Below are 21723 nucleotides of genomic sequence, written 5' to 3'. Positions count from 1 at the left end.
TGTTTTCTGTACATTGACTTTGTATCCTGCCACATTACTGAATTGCTTTATGAGTTCTAGTAGTTTGGGGGTGGAGTCCTTTGGGTTTTCCATATAAAGTATCATGTCATCTGCAAAGAGAGAGAGTTTGACTTCTTTATTGACTTATTTTTGACTTCAAAAATAAAATACCTTTTATTTCTCTTTGTCTGATTTCTGTTGCTAAGACTTCTAATACTATGTTGAACAAGAGTGGTGAGAGTGGGCATCCTTGTCGTGTTCCTGATCTCAATGAGAAGGCTGTGAGCTTTTTCCCACTGCGGATGATATTTTGCTGTGGGTTTTTCATAGATAGATTTTATGAAGTTCAGGAATGTTCCCTCTATCCCTATACTTTGAAGTATTTTAATCAGGAACCGATGCTGGATTTTGTCAAATGCTTTTTCTGCATCAATTGAGAGGACCATGTGGTTCTTCCCTCTTCTTTTATTGATTTGTTCTATCACATTGATTGATTTGCAAATGTTGAACCATCCTTGCAACACAGGGATGAATCCCACCTTGTCATGGTGGATAATCTTTTTGATGTGCTGTTGGATCCTATTTGGTAGGATCTTGTTAAGATTCTTAGCACCCATATTCATTAGTGATATTCGTCTGAAATTCTCCTTTTTGGTGGGGTCTTTGCCTGGTTTGGGAATCAAGGTAATGCTGGCTTCATAAAAAGAGTCTGGAAGTTTTCCTTCTGCTTCAATTTTTTGAAACAGCTTCAGGAGAATAGGTGTTATTTCTTCTTTGAAAGTTTGGTAGAATTCCCCAGGGAATCCATCAGGTCCTGGCCTCTTGTTTTTTGGGAGGTTTTTGATCATTGCTTCAATTCAGGTTGTCAATTTCTTCCTGGTTCAATTTTGGAAGTTAATAGTTTTGGAAGTTAATAGTTTTCCAGGAATGCATCCATTTCATCTAGGTTGCTTAACTTATTGGCATATAACTGTTGATAATAACTTCTGATGATTGTTTCTCTTTTTTTAAAGATTTTATTTATTTGACAGAGACATATTACAAGTAGGCGGAGAGGCAGGCAGAGAGAGAGGAGGAAGCAGGCTTCCTGCCTAGCAGAGAGCCCGATGCGGGGCTCGATCCTGGGACCCCGAGATCATAACCTGAGCCGAAGACAGAAGCTTAACCCACTGAGCCACCCAGGTGCCCCCTGATGATTATTTCTATTTCCTTGGTGTTAGTTGTGATCTCTCCCTTTTCATTCATAATTTTATTAATTTGGGCCTTCTCTTTTCTTTTGGGTTAGTTTGGCCAATGGTTTATCGATCTTATTCTTTCCAAAAAACCAGCTTCTAGTTTCATTGATGCATTCTACTATATCTCCAGTTTCTATCTTATTGATCTCTGCTCTAATCTTGATTATTTCCCTTCTTGTGTGTGGAGTTGGCTTAATTTGTTGTTGATTCTCCAGTTCTTTAAGGTGTAGAGACAACTGGTGTATTCTGGATTTTTCAGTTTTTTTGAGGGAGGTTTGGATGGCTATGTATTTCCCCTTAGGACCGCCTTTACTGTATCCCATAGGTTTTGGACCAAAGTGTCTTCATTCTCATTGTTTTCCATGAATTGCTTAAGTTCTTCTTTGATCTCCTGGTTGATCCAAGCATTCTTAAGCAAGGTGGTCTTTAGCTTCCAGGTGTTTGAGTTCCTTTCAAACTTTTCCTTTTGATTAAGCTCCAGTTTCAAAGCATTGTGATCTGAGAATATGCAGGGAATAATTTCAATCTTTTGGTATTGGCTGAGCCCTGATTTGTGACCCAGTATGTGGTCTATTCTAAAGAAGGTTCCATGTGCACTTGAGAAGAATGAGTATTCTGTTGTTTAGGGTAGAATGCTCTGTATATATCTATGAGGTCCTTCTGGTCCAATGTGTGATTCAATGCTCTTGTTTCTTGCTTGGATGATCTGTCTATTACTGAGAGTGGCATGTTAAGATCTCCTACTATTAATGTATTCATATCAATATGGCTCTATCTTGATTAACAGTTTTCTTGGGTTCGAAATGGGTCTCTCATAGACAACATATGGATGGGTCCTGTCGTTTTATCCAATCTGCAACCCTGAGTCATTTTATGGGCGCATTTAGGCCATTCACATTGAGAGTGATTATTGAGAGGTACATTTTTATTGACATCGTGTTACCTGTGAAGTCTTTTTTTCTATAGATTGTCTCCATATATTTCTGTTCAGTGATATTCTTAGGATTTTTCCTCTTTTATAGAATCCCCCTTAATATTTCCTGCAGTGTTTGCTTGGTGGTTGCATACTCTTTTAAACCTTCTTCTAAACTAGTCTTGGAAGCTCTTTATCTCTCCATCCATTCTGAATGTCAGTCTTGCTGGATAAAGTATTCTTGTCTGCATGTTCTTCTCATTTAGTGCCCTGAATATATCTTGCCAGCCCTTTCTGGCTTGCCAGACTTCTGTGGACAGGTCTGACGTTATTCTGATGGGCTTTCCTCTGTACATAAGAGATTTCTTTGTCCTGGCTGCTTTCAAGAACTCCTGTCTACAATTATAATTCATCATTCTCACTATTAGGTGTCTTGAGGTCTTTCTACATTCTATAATCTTGGTGGGGGAGACCATTTTGCCTCTACTACATGAACAGTGGTTCCATTTGTGAGACTGGGAAAATTTTCATGGAGAATTTGTTCAACTATATCTTCTAGTCTTCTATCTTTCTCCTCCCCCTCAGGAATTCTAACAATTCTGACGTTGGAATGTTTCATGGCATCATTTATTTCCCCAATTCTGTTTTCGTGGCCTCTAAGCTGTTTGTTCCAGGCTTCCTCCTGATCCTTTTTCTCTGTTTGTCCTCCAGATCACTAATTCTATCTTCTGTCTCAGTTACCTTAGCTTTTAGAGAATTTAGATTAGATTGGAACTCATTGAGAACATTGTGAACATCCTCCCTGGTGGCTTTCACTTCTGCCCTAATCAATTCCATTTTGTTATCCATGGCGTTCTCCAACCTAGCTATTGCCTGGATAATTGTTAGCCCGAATTCCCTTTCCGACATAGTGTCTATGTCCATAGCCATTAGTTCTGCTGCAGAAGGCCCAGCCTCTGAATTTTTCTTCTGTTGGGCATTCCTCCTCCTAGTCATTTTGGTGAGAGATGCCTGAATGGATGTAGCTGAATGTATCAACCGTGGTGTAGGCAAGGTGCACCCTGGAACGCTTCTGAGCAATCAAGAGTACCCCACCCAAAAGAAAGGAAAAAAGAGAGAGAGAGAAAGAGAGAGAGACAGGAAAAAAAAGAAAGATAAAATAAAAGAGAAGGTTCCGCCCAAATGGGCCCCAAGGTAAGATTTATGAAGTATACAAACAAAAACAGACAAACAAAAAGACTGATAAAATTAGATGACAAAAGAAAAAAAATAATTATATAAAAACAAAACGAAAAAAGAACCTCATCAAAAAGAACCCCAAGTATAAAACTTATATACTACCAGGACAAAAACAAATACACAGAAACACTGGTGGAAGAAAAAGAAGGGAGAGTGGTTATAAATTCTCAGTTTATTTTGATTCTTCCTGGATGTATCTTGATATCTTTGTTAAAGGACTCAACTTTCCTAAGATAAAGGGGGATGAAAAACTGGTTTACCTATAGGGGTAGCATTGATTGGGGAAAGAAGATTACCTTGAAGTTTAACTCTTTATGAATATTAAAAAATAAAATAAAAAAGAAAAAACTAAACTAATATAAAATTTTAAAAAATTAAAAAATAGAAAAGCAAAAGAAAAACACAGGTATATGTATCAAAAAGTTCAGGTTAAAAGGTTATTATGGAATATGATGTACTGGACATCTCACTATGATGGCAAATAGGTTAAAAAATTATCTACAAAAAGAAATGAACCAGAATAGTGGGAACGAATTAAAAATAAAAGTTGTATCTATGAATTAGTGGTGGTGGTTCTCGTTTTGGTTTTGTGTGTGCATGTGTTTTTGTTGTTGTTGTTATTGTGTTGTTTTGTTTTTGTTGTTGGTTTTCTCGGGGAGGGGCCTGCCACGTGGTTTTTCAGGCAGTGTTCCCTGAGTTAAGTCCTCCTGCCCCCATCAAGGGGGTGGGCTCTGAGGAAACCAGTTTTTCAGGCTTTTGTTCTCTGGAGGTTGTGTTTGTTTGTTAATTCCGTTTGTTTTCTCTCGCCTTGGCAGCTTTTGATGGTTTTTGGAGGTTTAGAGGAAAGCAAACTGCCCCAAGACCTCCCTCTCAGAGAGAAGCCTCAGTCTGTTACCCTCTGGGTGCTCCAGAGCACATGAATTCCCCCTCAGCCTCAGGCAGAGCGTGTTCTCAGTCATGGCCTCTGGGGTCCCAGGAACTCCTGCTTATACCCAAAACCAAGATAGTCGCGGCTGTCTGGGAAGCTCCAGACCACCAAAGAGGTCCCAAGCAGCGATGGCACACTGAGATTTTCCCGCAGGCCCGGGCTGGGAGTGCTCAGACTCTCTGGGTCGGAGAGAGCGCTGGCTGGCGCCTGCACGCACCTCTCTCAGTGGAGGGTGTGGGACGTGACTCAGGCTCTGGTAGCGCAGCGTGCACGTGAAGAGTGCAAAAGACTTTCTACTGGCTGGTGCCTGCACGCACCTCTCTCAGGGGGAGGTGTGGGGCACCACTCAGACTCTGGTAGCGCAGCGTGCATGTGGAGAGTGCAAAAGGCTGTGTTTCTGCCTGTCCTTCACAGGAGCCGCCACCCAGATGCCTCTCTCAGGCGCACTGGCAGCTCAGGGACCAAGACCTGACTTCTTCACCACACTCTCTCTGGCTCAGCGCCAGGGGTGGCTGTCCTGGGTCTGGGGATTTAAGCCCCTGTCCCTAATCGCCCCGATTCCCACAACCCCCCCTCCCCCACGCGACCCTTTGCTATTTTTGTGTGCTTTCAACCAGACTCCAAGTTAATACTGGTCACCAGTCACAGGGCACTCTTGTACTGGGGTATTACTTTCCAATGGGACGCTTCTGGTGGCTCCCTCCCCCTTTTGTTTATCTTCCAATATCAGTCTGACATTCCCACCCCACTTTACCTGCCCACTGGCGTCTTCGGCCCCCCTAGAGATCCAGAAGTGTATAATTCTAATCTCAGGCAAATTTCATGGGTGATCAGAGTTCTTTGGCAGGTAATGAGCTCACTTTAGGGTACAGGTTGAAATGGCGCCTCCTCCTACTTCCCCACCATCTTGGTTCCCACCCCACCCATAAGAGACTCTTAATCTTACAAAACAGACTGAGGGTTGCTGGAAGGAGGGGAGTTGGGGAGGGGGGTTGGGTTATGTACATTAAGGTGGGTATGTGATATGGTGATTGCTGTGAAGTGTGTAAGCCTGACGATTCTCAGACCTGTACCCCTGGAGCAAATAGTACATTATATGTTAATAAAAATAACGTTAAAAAAGTATCATTTAGGGGCACCTGGGTGGCTCAGTGGGTTAAGGCCTCTGCCTTCGGCTCAGGTCATGATCACAGGGTCCTGGGATCGAGTCCCACATTGGGATATCTGCTCAGCAGGGAGCCTGCTTCTCTGTCTCTGCCTGCCTCTCTGCCTACTTGTGATCTCTATCTGTCAAACAAATAAGTAAATTTTTTTTTTAAGTATCATTTATATTAGTACCCAAACCTCTGAAATCTTTAGGTGTAAATATAAAAAATATGTACAAGAACTATATGAGGAAAACTACAAAACTCTCATGAGAAAAAAAATCTAAATAAATGGAGAGATATTCCACGTTCATGAAGACTCAATATTGTTAAGATGTCAGTTCTTCCCAACTGATCTTAGATTTAATCAAAATTCAAGCAAGTTATTTTATGGCTGTCAACACTCACTTACTAGTTCCACAAGTTTTCTTGTCAATTCTTAGGAAATTTTTACATAAACAATCATATCATCTGCCAATACAGTTTTGTTTTTTCCTTTTCAATCTGTAGTACATCTTTTATTTCCTTTTCTTGTCTTATTGCACTAGCTAGGACTTTAGTACAATGCTGACTAGGAGTGGTAAAGAGTGGATTTCCTTGCCTCATTGCCAGCTTTTAGGGGGAACACATCTAGTTTCTCACTATTAAGTGTGATGTTAGCTAGATTTTTATACAATTCTTTATCAAATTGAGTTTCTTTTCTTATTTTGAGAACTTCCATCATGAATAAGTTTCCTTATATAATAAATGGGGATTTTGTCCAATGCCTTTTCTCATTCTACTAATATGGTCATGATTTTCTTTTCTTTAGCATATTGATGTTATGGATTACATTAATTTTTGAATGTTGAACCAAACTAGTATACCTGGAATAAATCCCACTTGGTAGTGTGAATAATTTTTTATATATTACTAGATTCAATTTGCTAACATTTCATTGCAAATTTTTAAATCTATGTTTGGCAGAAATATTGGCTTATAGTTTTACTTTCTTGTAATGTCTTTTTCCGGTTTGGTAATTACGATAATGTTGGCTTTTATATTCTGGAAGAGATTGTAGAGAGTTGGTGTAATTTCTCTCTTAAATGTTTGGTAAAATTCACCAGTGAACCCATCTGCGCCTGCTGCTTTTGGTTTTGAAAGACTATTAATTATGGATTCAATTCCTTTAATAGATAGAGGTATATTCAGAGTATTTCTCCCTGTGTTTTGATATATTTTGTCTTTTAAGGAATTGGTCAATTTTTTTTTTTTTAAAGATCTTTATTTATTTGACAGAGAGAAAGAGAGAGAGAGAGAGAGAGACGAGAGAGGGAACACAAGCAGGGGAATTGGAAAGGGAGAAGCAGACTCCCTGCCAAGCAGGGAGCCCAATGCTGGACTCAATCCCAGGACCCTGAGATCATGACCTGAGCCTTAGGAAGATGGCTAACAACTGAGCCACCAGGCACCCGGAATTGGTCAATTTCATCTAGGTTATCAAATTTGTGGGCAAAGAGTTGTTTACTGTCATTTTACTGTTCACAGGATCTGTAGTGATGGCACATCTTGCATTCCTAATTTCAATAATTTGAGGTTTTTTTATTTTTTGATAACCTGGCTAGAGGCTATCAATTTTGATCTTTTTAAAGAATCAGCTTTTTTGTTTCCTTGATTTTTCTCTGTTCATTTCCTCTTTTCAATTTCACTGATTTTTGCTGTTTTACTTCTTTTCTTCTGGTTACTTTGGATTTATCTTTTTCTAGTTTCCTAAAGATGAAGCTTAGATGAACCATTTTGTACCTCTTTTCCTAATGTATCTATTCAATGTTATAAATTGCCTTCTAAGAGCTGCTCTCACTGTATTCCACAAATTTTAACAAGTTGTATTTTCAAAACATTTTTATAATTTCTCAAGACTTCTTTTACCATGTTATTTAGAAGTCTGTTGGTTAAGCTCCAAGAACTTTGGGATCTTCTGACTAGCTTCCTGCCAGTTTTCTGGCCTCCAGAACTATATCCTAAGTTTCTATCATTTTAAGTCACTATATTCATGGAAACTTTTATAGTGGCAATAGGAAACCACTACAATACTCTTGTACTATACATACATGCTGAGAACATATCATCTTTTTGAACCTCAGTCTTTCTTCAGAATGGTCTGGCCATGATCAGGGCTCTCTGATTTTGTTGCTTTCCTATTTCCCTATTAAATTGGTGGTGGTATCACCTGTAAAAGCCTTTTCCAATTTATATGTTAATGTTCCACTCAAGATATTAACTGGTGTTCTATAGAAAAGGAAGAAGAGAGATAGTAGGGGAAGGTAATATTCTTAAATATGTGAAAAGTAAAGAATATTTGACTTGAAAATCAGCCTTTCAGAAAGCTGCCATATTTGAGAATGCAAGGACCTAATATAAAGAGGAATCTAAAGCATGAACACATTACATTTGATTAGAGCATTAGTGCAAAGGCAGTATTACTTAACAGTCTCATTGCTAGGTCATCAACTCAGTGATCAATGGGCTCTGTTCCAGATCTTGTCTTATCCTTTCATATTATGCTTATTATGCTTATGTGGTTTTTTTTTTGTGTTTAACAAAATGAGTTTATCAACTACTTTTTTAAAAAGATTTTATTTATTTATTTGACAGAGAGAGAGATCACAACTAGGCAGAGAGGCAGAGGGAAGGGAGGAAGCAGGCTCCTGCTGAGCAGAGAGCCAGATGTGGGGCTCAATCCCAGGACCCTGAGATCATGACCCAAGCTGAAGGCAGAAGCTTAACCCACTGAGCCACCCAGGCGCCCTCAACTACTTTTGAGGGAAAAAAAAATTATTTGTCAAATGATCATTCTTCAGCAAATACCTGAAATAATTTTTGGTGTTCTACTTTAATCCATGACTTCATTCTATCTTATAAACTATCACTACTCTGTAATGCACCATTTAAAAGTTCTCACTGTCATTAAGTTTAGGAAATGCTACACTGTAAGACTAACAAATAATTTGAATTTCTGTGAAGGATGAGTAACTGTCAATGATAAAAAATATAAATCAGATTTTCTAAAATGTCTTTATTTTAAAAACCTATACAGTTCCAATTTAATAAAAAATATTGCCATGAAATATCTAATTATACAGCAACAGAAATACAGTTAGTTAGAGGTTATCCAAAAATAAATTCACAATTTTAAGGTTGGAATACATTTTTCAAATAAACAATTAAAAGATTTTTGTTTCAGATGGTTTTCCTCTTAAACATTCCAGATAAACATGCTGAGTCTTTTGAACTAGAACCAGACAACCTCTCAATAATGACAACTGCTTCTATTAACTTGAGAAATAACTTCAAACCATTCAATTACTGATTAAGTCACAAAACACTTCTAAAAAAGCCAAATAAATCACTGCTTTAAAATGTATACGTTTTGAAAATGAAATCTACACCTCAATTATGAAGAGGAAGAAACCTTTGTAGAAAAAAAGTTGAGTCTTCCTGACTGGTTGACTGATTTTCTATCAAATTTATCCTACTCAGACTACTTTCACAATATCCTAAAAGAGTGTGAGGTGTTAAAATATGAAAAACTTCTTTGGCCCTTTAGAGAGAGGTACCTTAAATGTAAACAAGTGTAATGACAGCCTTCCAGATGTAGGCATCTATGTCCTATATTGAGTAGAGATGTATGTAATTTGTTTCTCAAAGACTTAATTTCCTTTCCAATGATAGATCTAATATATTGAGATATGTTTTCAAATACCTTAAAAATGGAAATTCATATAAGGAATACTTTCAAAAGATCAGAGAAAAGCATTATATAATATTACAATTGTAAGTTTTATTAACAGTAAATGTTTGCATTTATTTTTAAAAGCTTAGCTCTTGCTAAGTGTTTTTTAACAAAAGCTAGTAAGCAAGAATCATTTGCCGTACAGAAACTATATTCACAAGCAAGACTTTAATCAAGTGGGAGCTAAAAAACACTGGAAAAAATACAAAGCAAAACACTGCTATGTGTCAATTAAACTTTCTATCACACCGAATATACTGTATTTAGAATGACAGGCATACTGAAATGAACAGAAAACCAATTTTGTGGATTCAGGCTAAGACTACCATTAAGAACATGCTATCCATGATTTCCTTTAAAAATTTTTCTTTAAACCAAATCACTTGAACAAAAAAGGTCTTTTTTTCACGAAGGGAAGACAATCTGTATTTACCAAACAGACCCTCCTTTCATATTAAAATAGCCAACGGTATGAACCCTAGCTCTTCTTCCCAGATGCTACTACTTATATATGACTTTGCATGATGACTTATAGAATTACTTTTCTGGTAACAGTGCCATGGCCATAAGTAATCCATTTTTTAAAAAGCAATATCAAGTGCAAGTCTAGAAAACTTCCTTTAAAGAATTACCCAAACCCAGCACACAATGCAGTATTGCTATCACACAAGCTGAGCAATACACCTTATAAACGTGTGTGTGATGGTACCCCACACGAAAGACCACCTCGTAGGGAGTTTTTGTAGTGTTGCCAAGTTAATAATTCTTTCAAGGCACTAAAGAATTATGTAGCTGGATTTTCCAAAAGATAATTAACAACCTCTTAAACTGTTACAAAGCCCTGAGTCAGAACTTTCAATAGTTTCCTGAAGTTAAAAGATTTCAGACAAAATGGTATATTTGTTTATTTTATAGAAAATTACAAGACCATTTTGCATTTTGGAGGAAAGAAGTCACATTTATGAAACAAAGTCATGTGGACTGTACAGGAAAAGCAAAACATTCAGCAATATTATCTTTCTTACACACTTTGTACATGTCCATCATCACCTCTCGTTATGGATTTACGCACCAAATTGATGTGGCAAATCACCCTTCCTGTACCTACTGCTTAAATCCTCAACAACATAAAAATTTCCATTTGAACCTCAGGTTCCCATCTCTTCCTTAGTCACAAAAAAGAATGAAAGCTGGAAAAGCAATACTCTGACAGAAAAGGAGGTAGAAAATGCCAATGTAGCAACTTACAATTTTAATTCATCAGCTCCACTAACTCGTTCATATTCTCATACTTTAGTTTCATCCTCTACTAACACCATTTATCCGTAAACTAAGTCTCAATCTAAAGAATTTTCCCCCTCACTATAGCAAAACAATGTACACGTGAGACAGCATTAAATAGTTCTTCCTCAAATTTAATGTTCTAAAGAAGTACAACTGTGATTATTAATACTGCTATAGTTTTATACATGTATATATATATATAAGCTCCAAGGCTATCATGATTATCAAGTAATATCAGTAAGCATTCCTATCATAATATTCAAGCAAATAAAATTAGGTTGCGTTTTTGAGAGAAAAAAAATATTTTGAGACTGTCACAAGGAGATTTAAAGACAAATGACATTTTCGACAAGGCACACATAGTATGTGAAAATCTATTACCTTCCCCATTCACTACAAATTTAAAGCTAACTTATTCTAATGTTGAATATGTGTCCCACCACCCCCACCCTGGCTCCAAATGAATTAACAAACCCTTCCAATTAACAGACATTTAACCCCAACCCAATTATGATTTATAACAGTTGGGAGGAAGGGAAGAAATTCTGTCACCCCCCCAAATTTAGGAACTTAATGTTGACTATAACTTTAAATCTTGCAAACACAAACAAACTATTAAGATAATTCAGGTTGTTTCTTGATTTATATTTAATGAAAATTCTATTCCATTCAGGGGGAGGAGAGAAAAGGGAGTTGTTTAATGGGTATAAAGTTTCAGTTCTGCAAGACGAGAAAGTTTTGGATAGCCATTTAATTATCATGAATATACTTAACACTACACTTAAAGATTGTGAAGATGGTAAATTTCATGTTAAATGTTTTTACAATTAAAAAAATGCAAAGAAGAATTCTATTCCAAAAATTCAATTTTTACACAAACTATTACTATATCATTTTAGATACTCTTGACAGGATAGGTGCTTTTCCTTTGGACTTTTTCTTAAAGCCAGATGTATTAAACTGTATAGCTTACAAAGCAACTGTCAATTAAATGACACTAAAAACTGGCTAAAAAATCTTTTTTATTATTCTATCAAGTCTACTCTTTCTGCTTACTGCTTTGATGAAATCTACATGAATTCTTAAACTCCTTCTTTCTCTAAATTCAAACACTGACTTTTCCTTCTTACTTGTTTCAACTCCATACTGTCTCCCTATCCTATCCCATCACTAAGTCTCTTACTTTATAAGCGTAACTAATTCCTAGTCGGAAAGGGTCCAAAATTCATAATAAACAAGAACATGACCCAGTAAGCTTTGAAATTCCAATTGGACAAATCTCAAGCAGCATGCATTTCAATATGCTAAAATGCTCTTACAGGCTGAAGCCATCAAAGATAACAAATTTAAGAACACTATTTTCAACATCAATTAATCTTATGTCTCAGTAACTAGCTGGTCAATCTGCAATATTTTAAAATTACAAACATCTTGTCTAATTATGATTTGGCCAGCTAAACTAAACATCTGTCTAATATACTATTCCTACACTAATGCAAAATGATCCTCTTTTAAAAGGCCTTCTTGCTCCCAATAAAATTAAATACAAATATAGTATAAGCAGTAAGAACGTTTAATTATGTGAACAAAAAGGAGTAGAATAGCACCATCTAGTAAGTTGGGTGTGAGTTTCTGGCAACAAAGCTGATAATCTTAGAGGAGAATACATAGTAGGAGTGAGGGGTACAGAGAGGGAATCCAAATGCTACTTAATGACAACTCTTCTGAAACATTAGGAAGAAATGTTATTAGTACCTCTGGATCCCTTCTTGGCTCTAGATTTCTTCAAATGCACAACTGCTGCATGATAGATTCTGTGTGCTAAGATGCTGACCATTTTTTCAACGTTGTGTTATCTAGCCCCTGAGGCCCAATAAATACGTTTTTGAATGAATGTCTGCTATGTTTTATTTAATGATTCTAGGAAAAATAAAAGCTCTTCTGAGGCACATGATGATGAGCTGATGAGAAGGAAACATATCTAACTGGGAAAGTGCTGCTGAGAGACATATAAGAGGTAGCGATTTCACAGAATTAGAAGAAGGTCATTTAAACAACTCAGTTCTTAATCTTATTCTTGCTCACAAACACAAAATAAACTTAAAATAATTCTTCAGATACTTGAAAACATGAATAGAGAAACACCTTCTATTCACTGAACAAATTTCAAAATAGCAACCTTATGACTCTTTGTGATAGTTTATATTAATTGTATTTTATATGTATGGAGAAAAAATAAACTAGTGTGAAAAATGAAATTGTCTTTTAGGGATGTAAGTTTAAGCACTGCAAGCTCCAAAGACAAAAAGGATTTAAGTAAAGTAGAGCTTTAGACCACAGAATTCACTGGATGGCCAAACCATGCACAAGTCAGCCAGGTGTTTCCTCCTCTCCAGCTGATCTAGTGGAAAAGAGATGGGCAGCCTATGGCATGGAAGAAAAAAAAAATCCTGACTTTTGCTATTTTCAAATCTAAAAGAAAACAACTTATTTCATTAAGTGAACATCATGTCAGATCTTCTATCTTTCTATAACCTTAAAATATGGCTTAAAAAATAGCCTCATTGGCCCTTTATTAGATAACAGAATCCATATAAATTTTCAAATTTAAAATTTATAAAAAATTTTATTTTTCTAAATCCTAGGTTATTCAGCTAAACACAGATATGGAATTACCGAGACTAAAAAATCAGCCAGCAAAGCTCACCACTATTTTCACCAGGACTTGCAAAGGCAAAAGCCATTAACTTGCCAGGAATATTCTTATATGTTGTCGTTGTAACAACAGAAAAAAACAAAACAAAATAAAACAAAACAAAACAAAACAAAAAAGAAAGAAAAAAAGAAGAACCAGAATCAAAGAAAGGAAAAAAATACCAGATAACTACACCCTTAAGAATAAGCTTGTACACAGTATATAGTAGACATCACTGTAAACAGCTGATATTTTTATAATCTAGCAGCAATGACCCCAAAACACTTATTAAATGTAGATTCGTCCTATAGACAGAGTAAGACTACTCATTCAAAGGCGGGAAAATGACCAGATGCTCTAGAATCAGTCTGAGTTTAAAAAAACAAACAAACAAAAAAGAAACTACCGGTAATCAGACATATTTCTGTAAATGTCCTGGTCACGCTTTCTAAAATATTTATTATTTATATTTATATTTATTATTAGGTTACTTACTATGTCTTGGATACTGCTGGCAATTTAAATATCCTCACCTGTTGGTATAAAGATAGTGATTTCTTACCAGCCTTAGCAACTGAAAGAAAATGGAAGTAGGGCTTATGATGAAGACAGAACCAGTATCACTGTCAGAATGAACAGATATGGATAAGAAAAAGATTGCTGCTTTGGGACAATGCGTTATCCTTCTCAGATCACTGGGGTACTATTCAGTACACAAGAAAAGCTACATGAGACCTCAGATGCCCAAAGAGGGCAACACTGTTTCACTGGTCAGATTAAGTCTGGATAAGTAAACCACAGGGAAAACTGAGGTACACTTTTCACAGACTTTTTTTTTAACGGTTGGTAAACAGAATAGTGTATAGATTAACATATATGAAAGGTAACTGTTAATGGTCAGTTAATAGGTACTCATTTTTGGCCACTTCCCCCACTTCAGTATCCCACTATGATTGCTTTTCCTTTCCATGTTAATCATCTTGAAATTTGGTTCAAGTTAAACAATTTTCCTTTTAAGTCTAGAAATTAAGCTAAATGGCAAAGTCACTACTCTCTCATTCCATGCTTCCATTTACTCTAAAAATTCAGAATCAATCATCTGTATAACTTTTTATCTTAAAAAGATAATCCTCTCTGCAGTATTAACTATGTATAACTTATATTCTAATTCTCTCATTTAACACATGTGACCTAATGGTTTGACTTGCCCCATTCATTCAATGCATGACTATTCTGAGTACCTCTGTCAACGCACTGTGTAAAATCATATAAACTGAAGGATAGCTGATCATAAGGAACTACATTTCTTGAGGTCTAACAAATTTATAAACTATAAGGAAAAAATGCAATAAAAACAAAAATAACAGGAGATCCTTAAAGGATTTTCCCCTTAGAAGTGACAAGCAAATTACCTATGAATTACATGAACTTGATGTTTCAAATTAAAAGAAACAAAAACAAAGCCACAACTTCAAACACTGTCTTGTGGAGGTTTTTTGTTCTGGCACATTTACAGTCTAATTACACCCTAGGAAAGAAACTATGATATTAAAAATTAATTCATTAGAACCTCCAACTAGCTTAATGGCTTACAAGAGCTCATGACCAATACTTCAGCTAAGAAAACACAGTTTCTTAATACAAAAGAATCCTTCGTTCAATAGCCTTGCGACAAATAGGACATTCACTCATTCGGTCTCCACAGAGCTGGCACGTTCCATGGCCACAGAGGAAAATCATATTCTTCAGACGATCCAAACACACAGGGCACATGGTCTGGAATGTGAGATAACAAAGTAATAAATGCTGAGACATTTTATGGTTTAAAACTGTAATAGGTAACAATTTTGTAACACCATTTTCTTTTGCTGTTTTAATCTTTTGTTACTCTAAAATTTAAAAAAAAAATTTTAATCTAAAAAATTTTATTTTTTTCCCCAAGATTTTATTTATTTATTTCAGAGAGAGGGAGTGAAAGAGAGACAGCACAAGAGGTGGGAGAGTCAGAGGGAGGAGTAGATGCCCCACTGAGCAGGGAGCCCAATGTGGGACTGCATTCCAGGACCCTGGGATCATGACCTGAGCTGAAGGCAGATGTTTAAGTGACTGAGCCACCGAGACACCCAATTTTAAAATTTTTAAACAGTTAAAATGTCATCCCTATAAAATGGAAATATTGGTTGTACTGTCAGGACTATATCAAAGGTACAACCTAAAATAAATACTACATAAAATAAAAAATGCAAATGCCATGGGATGTCTGGGTAGCTCAGTTGGTGAAGCGACTACCTTTGGCTCAGGTCATGATCCTGGAGTCCTGGGATCCTGGAGTCCCGGGATCCTGGAGTCCCACCTCAGGGTCCCTGCTTGGCGGGGAGTCTGGTCTGCTACTCCCTCTAACCTTCCCCCTTCTTGTACTCTCTCATTCTTCTCTCAAATAAATAAGTAAAATCTTTAAAAAAAATGCAAATGCCAAAATCCAATAGGAAATGGACAAAAATAGCCACATTTAGTCTAATTCCCCAACTCTGGGGTACTATGCTGTTCTTGTATGAAAATATGACAAATATATCAGGCCTACTGGAAAAGGGGAGCAGGGAAGAGATGTCCCTAAAAACACATGCCACACACTATGATACAATCTCAGCCCTATTATCACTCCCACTTTAAAAATGAGGAAATTGAGGCTTTGGTGGGGCTAAACACTTTCCACGGTGTGAATGGGATTCTGGAGCCCAGAGCTCTTGCTCTGAATCATGCTTCCCTGGATTACTATTAATGTAGAACCCCATTAGGTTAAAAATAATTAGCCTTAGTTACATATAAAAATAATTAGCCTGAGTTCTCTTCAGGAACTCAGAAAATTTTAGAAGTATGTTAGGTGTACTTCTGTGAAAACACTCTAGGAAAGATATCGATTCACAGTAACATATTTTATACTTTATAGTTATAAAAATATATTTTACCTTAATATGCCATAATACTTCATTCTGAATTACATCTTTTCCCAAATAACACAGAAATGAAATAACTAAAAAAGAATGTCTAAATCAATAAACCAAGCCTAAAGCCTATATGAAATATAGTTAACCAACTTCGACAATACCAGGGAGCATTATGGTGTGTGGGGGAAGGAACTGTAATCTAAATTGTTAACCACAGTCTTCTAAAGTAAATTTTCACATTTATCTAACTTGAAGTTTGAGAAACAAAGTTGTAGAAAATTGTATTTTTTTTATTTTAAAAAGCCAAACCAGTCTTTTAGTGCCATTAAAATAGTTCTTTTTCCTTAAATTTTCATGAGCTATATGCAGTTAATTAATAACTCTTATTTCCAAAAGTAAACACATCTGCACACAGCCTAGGTTAAGTTACTTTGAGATTAATATATGCTTAATACCACATGATATTACATTGGGATAATAGAAAGACTGGAGATTTAAAATTTAAAAAGGGTTATTCAGCTGCTATGTCCTGGTAACTCTGAAGGGGTCCCTGCAAGAAATTTCATCAAGGGCGGGGGGTGCCTGGGTGGCTCAGAGTTAAGGTTAAGCCTCTGCCTTCACCTCGGGTCATGGTCCCAGGGTCCTGGGATCGAGCCCCGCATCGGGCTCTCTGCTCAGTAAGGAGCCTGCTTCTCCTTCTCTCTGCCTGCTACTCTGCCTATTTGTGATCTATCTGTTAAATAAATAAATAAATAAATCTTTTTTAAAAATTTTAAAAAAAAAAAAAGAAAGAAAAAGAAATTTCATCAAGGGGCACCTTGGGTGGCTCAGTGGGTTAAAGCCTCTGCCTTTGGCTCAGATCATGATCCCAGAATCCTGGGATCGAGTCCCTCATCAGGCTCTCTGGTCAGCAGGGAGCCTGCTTCCTCCTCCTCTCTCTCTGCCTGCCTCTCTGCATACTTGTGATCTGTCTGTCAAATAAATAAATAAAATCTTTTAAAAAAAAAAAAAGAAATTTCATCAATCCTCAGAAAATGAATTTCCTATAATTGTTTAAATATTTTAGTGACACAATATGGTCATGAAGATTATTTAAGGGAGAAGGAACTTCTTTGGAGTGCTAAACCTGGGTAAAGGTAGAGCTGAATTTTTAAGGATATACAATAGGGCTCAAAAAGTGCCATTATTCATTTTAAGAACAATTTTAATTCACCATTAGGAGATGAAATGCTTTCCACAGATGTATTCATAAATCAGTTTTACCTTTCTATAAGTGTCTCACGGGAAAGGAAATGAGATTCTGAGGAGTTTCAAGATTTCTGAAATGTTCTATTTTATATTAGAATGAGCAAAATATGTTCCTATTTTTATGTTCCTGCATAAGAACTGGTAAGTCAATGTTTATCTTGAATTCACTATACAGTAAGTATTACTAGGAGTGAGATTTCAAAAGAAAAACTAGCTTAGAGTTTTCATCTTTTTACATGGTGTTTAAATTCCTAGTATATATATATGTATGCTTCATTCTAAATTACTGTAGCTACCATATTACTCTATCACAAGGGTCATTAGTTATCCTATTTAGTGACTATGTTACTTTCTTATATTCAGTAGAAAAGATGAAAGTGATTATTAATAACTGCACGGCAACACTGATGTGATACCCAAACTAAAGAAATAACACCCTCTGCTTCTCAATCCTTTGGATCTGATTTAATTGCTGGGTCAAATGATAAGGCTGGGGCAGGTGGCAGACAGACTTTCTTACCTATTATATAAATGTAACAAGTCTTAACTAACATCTTTATTTTACTGTTGCTGCTATTAAATAATGAGTAGATAAAAGAGTACTTCTGTTGGCATGTATAAGATATGAAGAACAAGTTTAAAGGATGGAATGCTACCCTATCTTTTGAAGCTACTCCACACATCCTCCCAAATGCTTTCCATCTACCCCTCACCGATACCAACTATTCTAAATATTACATTTTTCTTTCCTTTGCTTTTCTTTATGGTGTGCGTGTGTGAGAGAGAAAGAGAAAGTGAATATGTATGTGTGTGTGTGTGTATACTACTTTCTACCTAAGTATCACATCTATACAGAAATGTGCACAAGTCATAAATGTACAGCTTGATAAAAGTTCACAAACTGATCAGACGTATGTAATCAGCACTTTATCTATCCCTCTATAAAGAAATGCCCCTTGTGCTCCCTTCCCGCCATCCCAGCCAAGAAAACCACTACCCTTGGTGTTTTTTTTTTTTGGTTTTTTTTTTTTAAGATTTTATTTATTTATTTGACAGACAGAGATCACAGGTAGGCAGAGAGGCAGGCAGAGAGAGGAAGGGAAGCAGGCTCCCTGCTGAGCAGACAGCCTGATGCAGGGCTTGATTCCAGGACCCTGGGATCATGACCTGAGCCGAAGGCAGAGGCTTTAACCCACTGAGCCACCCAGGCGCCCCACTACCCTTGGTTTTAAACACCATCTGTACAATTGTTTCCAAGTTTGTGTCCCCAAACAATATCCTGCTTAGTTTTATGATTATAATGACAAACTTTTCCAAAGTGTTTTTACTAATTTATATTCCCAACAGCAGTATGTGAGTTACGGCTGCTACATATTCTAACACTTTGTACTGACAATTTCTAACACTGAGTTTTCCATGCAGTCAGGCAGGTGAGAAAAGACACCTAACTGTAGTTTTAATTTTCATTTCTTCTTCTTCTTTTTTTTAATGTAAGATCTATGCCCAAAGCGGGGCCCAAACTCACGACCCTAAGATCAAGAGTACATGCTCAGGGCACCTGGGTGGCTCAGTGGGTAAAAGCTTCTGCTTCAGGTCGGGTCATGATCCCAGGGTCCTGGGGTCGAGCCCCGCACTGGGTTCTCTGCTCAGCAGGGAGCCTGCTTCCCCTCCTCTCTCTCTGCCTGCCTGTGTATTTGCAATCTCTGTCGCTCAAATAAATAAAATCTTAAAAAAAAAAAAAAAAAAAAAGAGTACATGCTCTACTGACAGAGCCAGCCAGGCTCCCCAACTTTCATTTCTTGATGACTGATCTGACTGAGCATTTTTCACATTTATTGGTCATCCATGCGTTTCTTGTTTTGGAAAGTACCTGATTAAATCTTTGAATCACATTACCTTTTGCAAAATATTCAAATACTATAATTGATACCCTAATATAAACCATGATTACTACATAAAACACTAGTATTTTTTTTTAATTTTTAATTTTTTATAAACATATATTTTTATCCCCAGGGGTACAAGTCTGTGAATCGCCAGGTTTACACACTTCACAGCACTCACCAAAGCACATACCCTCCCCAATGTCCATAACCCCACCCCCTTCTCCCAACCCCCCTCCCCCCAGCAACCCTCAAGACACTAGTAGTTTTAAAGAAAAATATTGAGTGCCATTCTCAGAATCATCATTTACCAAGAAGAAAAATCATTATTACCTGCTCTTTAATGTCCTGTAATTGCTGCTGCAACTTTTGCACATCTGCATTGACATTGGTATTATCTTTGTCCTTTTGTAACACTGGAATATTTCCACTTGCTATAATATAATAAATATAAATAAAATATTTTAATGTATGATTGTTTTGACATAGCAATGATTTTTTATTTCTAAAATTATTACTGCTTTATTAAAAACACAAGACTATTATTAAAGTCCTCTTTAAAATTTTTTCTCATTCATGGACAACATATACAGTAGTGACATTCGTATTATACTCATTCATTTATAATCTTCAGAAAGAAACACGTTTGCACATTATTTTCTAATTATATTTAACTCTGCTAGACAACAATCTACACACAGATTTCTGGGTTTTCCAAGGTACTACGTGCTTCCTTTGGCAAGCTCACAAATACATTTTATGCTTGTTTTCTCTGCTCCCGCATTATACGAACTGACGAATGTAGACAGCACAGCACGTTTTAGTCAGTTTTGGCAGCAAAAATTATAAAGTCTCTTAGATGATGTTTATGAGAACACACAAAAACCTAGGCTTCTTCCCCCTGCCCAACCCTCCTTGCTACTGATCCGAGATGAGGAACTCCGTGAAAGAAAAGCTGTGATCAGTGAGTCTGGTAAATGGTGGGAAATTTTTTATTTCAATTTTAACAACTCTCTAGACTTTTACTTTTAACTCTAGTTAATTTGTCCCTGGGATTTTTATTCTACTCTACTGCTGATAAAGACAGAAAGCCCTGGGCAAAAGTGGTTGCTAATCTTCTTCCTCATGTGTACACAGAACAAAAAATCAAAGATACCATCCAAGTTTATATCTAGTGCAGAGATGAAAAATATTTTTATACAGCTATAGTATTAAGAAGATTGAAAAGTAAATAACTTGCTTTTTATTTTTCCATTTCTTCACTGAGTTACACTTCAAGATATCTACAGTTACTCTGTCCCAAATAAATACTACTCTATAAAATATGGACATGCACTAGGTAAAACCTGCTACACAAAGGAATGAGGCATTAATACTTGTGTAACTGAAAAAATAATTTGTAATACGCTATTCCACCAAGATACACTAAATTTAATCTTAAAAAGAGCACATTTTCTTTAAGCAAGAATACAGCAATTTTCTTTATATCCTACACAGAAGTTTCTCAAAAGACAAATGCTTCAAGTTCTATCATAGTGTAAGCTAGAACAATAAAATTTCAAGTTTCCTGTAACAAGAGCATACCCCACCTGTTGCTCTGTAGATTCGGGTCACGTACCCTGTACTTTACAAGGTAATAGTGTACTACACATGAGATGAGATCTTCATGAAAGTCCCAATAAGAAAACAAAGAAAAAGCTCAAGAAAATACACTTACAGATGTCATCAGAGGCATCTTCTGAACTTTTCCCTCCACAACACATAATGAAAGGCACTCTTCGTTCAACAACTGCCCGACACTGCACGCACTTCTTCATCAGACTAGCACAGTCTGCGGAAGAACAATAGGATACTTCTTACAAGAGACAATGCAAACAAGAGGGCTACCCTTCTCAGTTTTATAACTGAAATCTCACACTGAGATAAACATCAAACGACTTCTATGAATACACGATTCTACCTTCTTAAAATATTATCAACTTATGAATGTATATTCTTCTTAGGCAGCCTCTAGAAGAGAGAGCCCATTGTTATGAAAATAATGACATTTTCTAACATATCAGACAAATTGTGAAAAGGGATTTTTCTGGTTTTTTTTAATAAAAAATATTTCAAGATCTTAAGGCTTGAGAATAAAGGAGAAAGATACTTCTAAGTTTTAACTAATATAGAATTAATTATACAGTTGCTCACATAAACTATGTTGAAGAATTCTTTTCCCTCTCTTTCTAGTAAACTGATGTAATCTAATGAGGAAATTGTTTAGTAACCACTTTTTCAAAGTAGCGGTCAAGAAAACATCAGCTATGTATCATAATGGACTTTCTAATATTTATATATCAGAGGAATGCTCTCCCATCCCAAAGAAGAAATGCATAGGCACTGGAGGTTCCTCAAAATGTTGAAAATAGAACTGCCCTATGACCCAGCAATTGC

At 36.4% G+C, this 21723-nt stretch overlaps 2 protein-coding genes across 2 annotated transcripts in view; both read right to left on the bottom strand.

Annotated features, from left to right (window-relative positions):
- SNRPD1 (small nuclear ribonucleoprotein D1 polypeptide) overlaps positions 1–21723 on the bottom strand; it is a 273414-nt gene that overhangs the window by 23088 nt on the left and 228603 nt on the right. The window lies entirely within an intron of this gene.
- The window catches only part of MIB1 (MIB E3 ubiquitin protein ligase 1), a 134003-nt gene continuing 120775 nt past the window's right edge, over positions 8496–21723 (bottom strand). Inside the window, exons 19-21 of the mRNA XM_059409325.1 lie at positions 21005–21118; positions 19621–19721; positions 8496–14987 (exon numbers count right to left, since the gene is read on the bottom strand). Coding sequence (XP_059265308.1) covers positions 14847–14987; positions 19621–19721; positions 21005–21118 — 356 coding nt within the window. The 3' untranslated portion in view covers positions 8496–14846. The remainder of the gene's footprint in view (positions 14988–19620; positions 19722–21004; positions 21119–21723) is intronic.

The sequence above is a fragment of the Mustela nigripes genome, chromosome 8, assembly GCF_022355385.1.
Source record: "Mustela nigripes isolate SB6536 chromosome 8, MUSNIG.SB6536, whole genome shotgun sequence".
In the NCBI taxonomy this organism is placed as follows: Eukaryota; Metazoa; Chordata; class Mammalia; order Carnivora; family Mustelidae; genus Mustela; species Mustela nigripes.
Note: the sequence above shows the minus strand (reverse complement) of the source record. Positions and strands in the feature narration are given on the sequence as shown.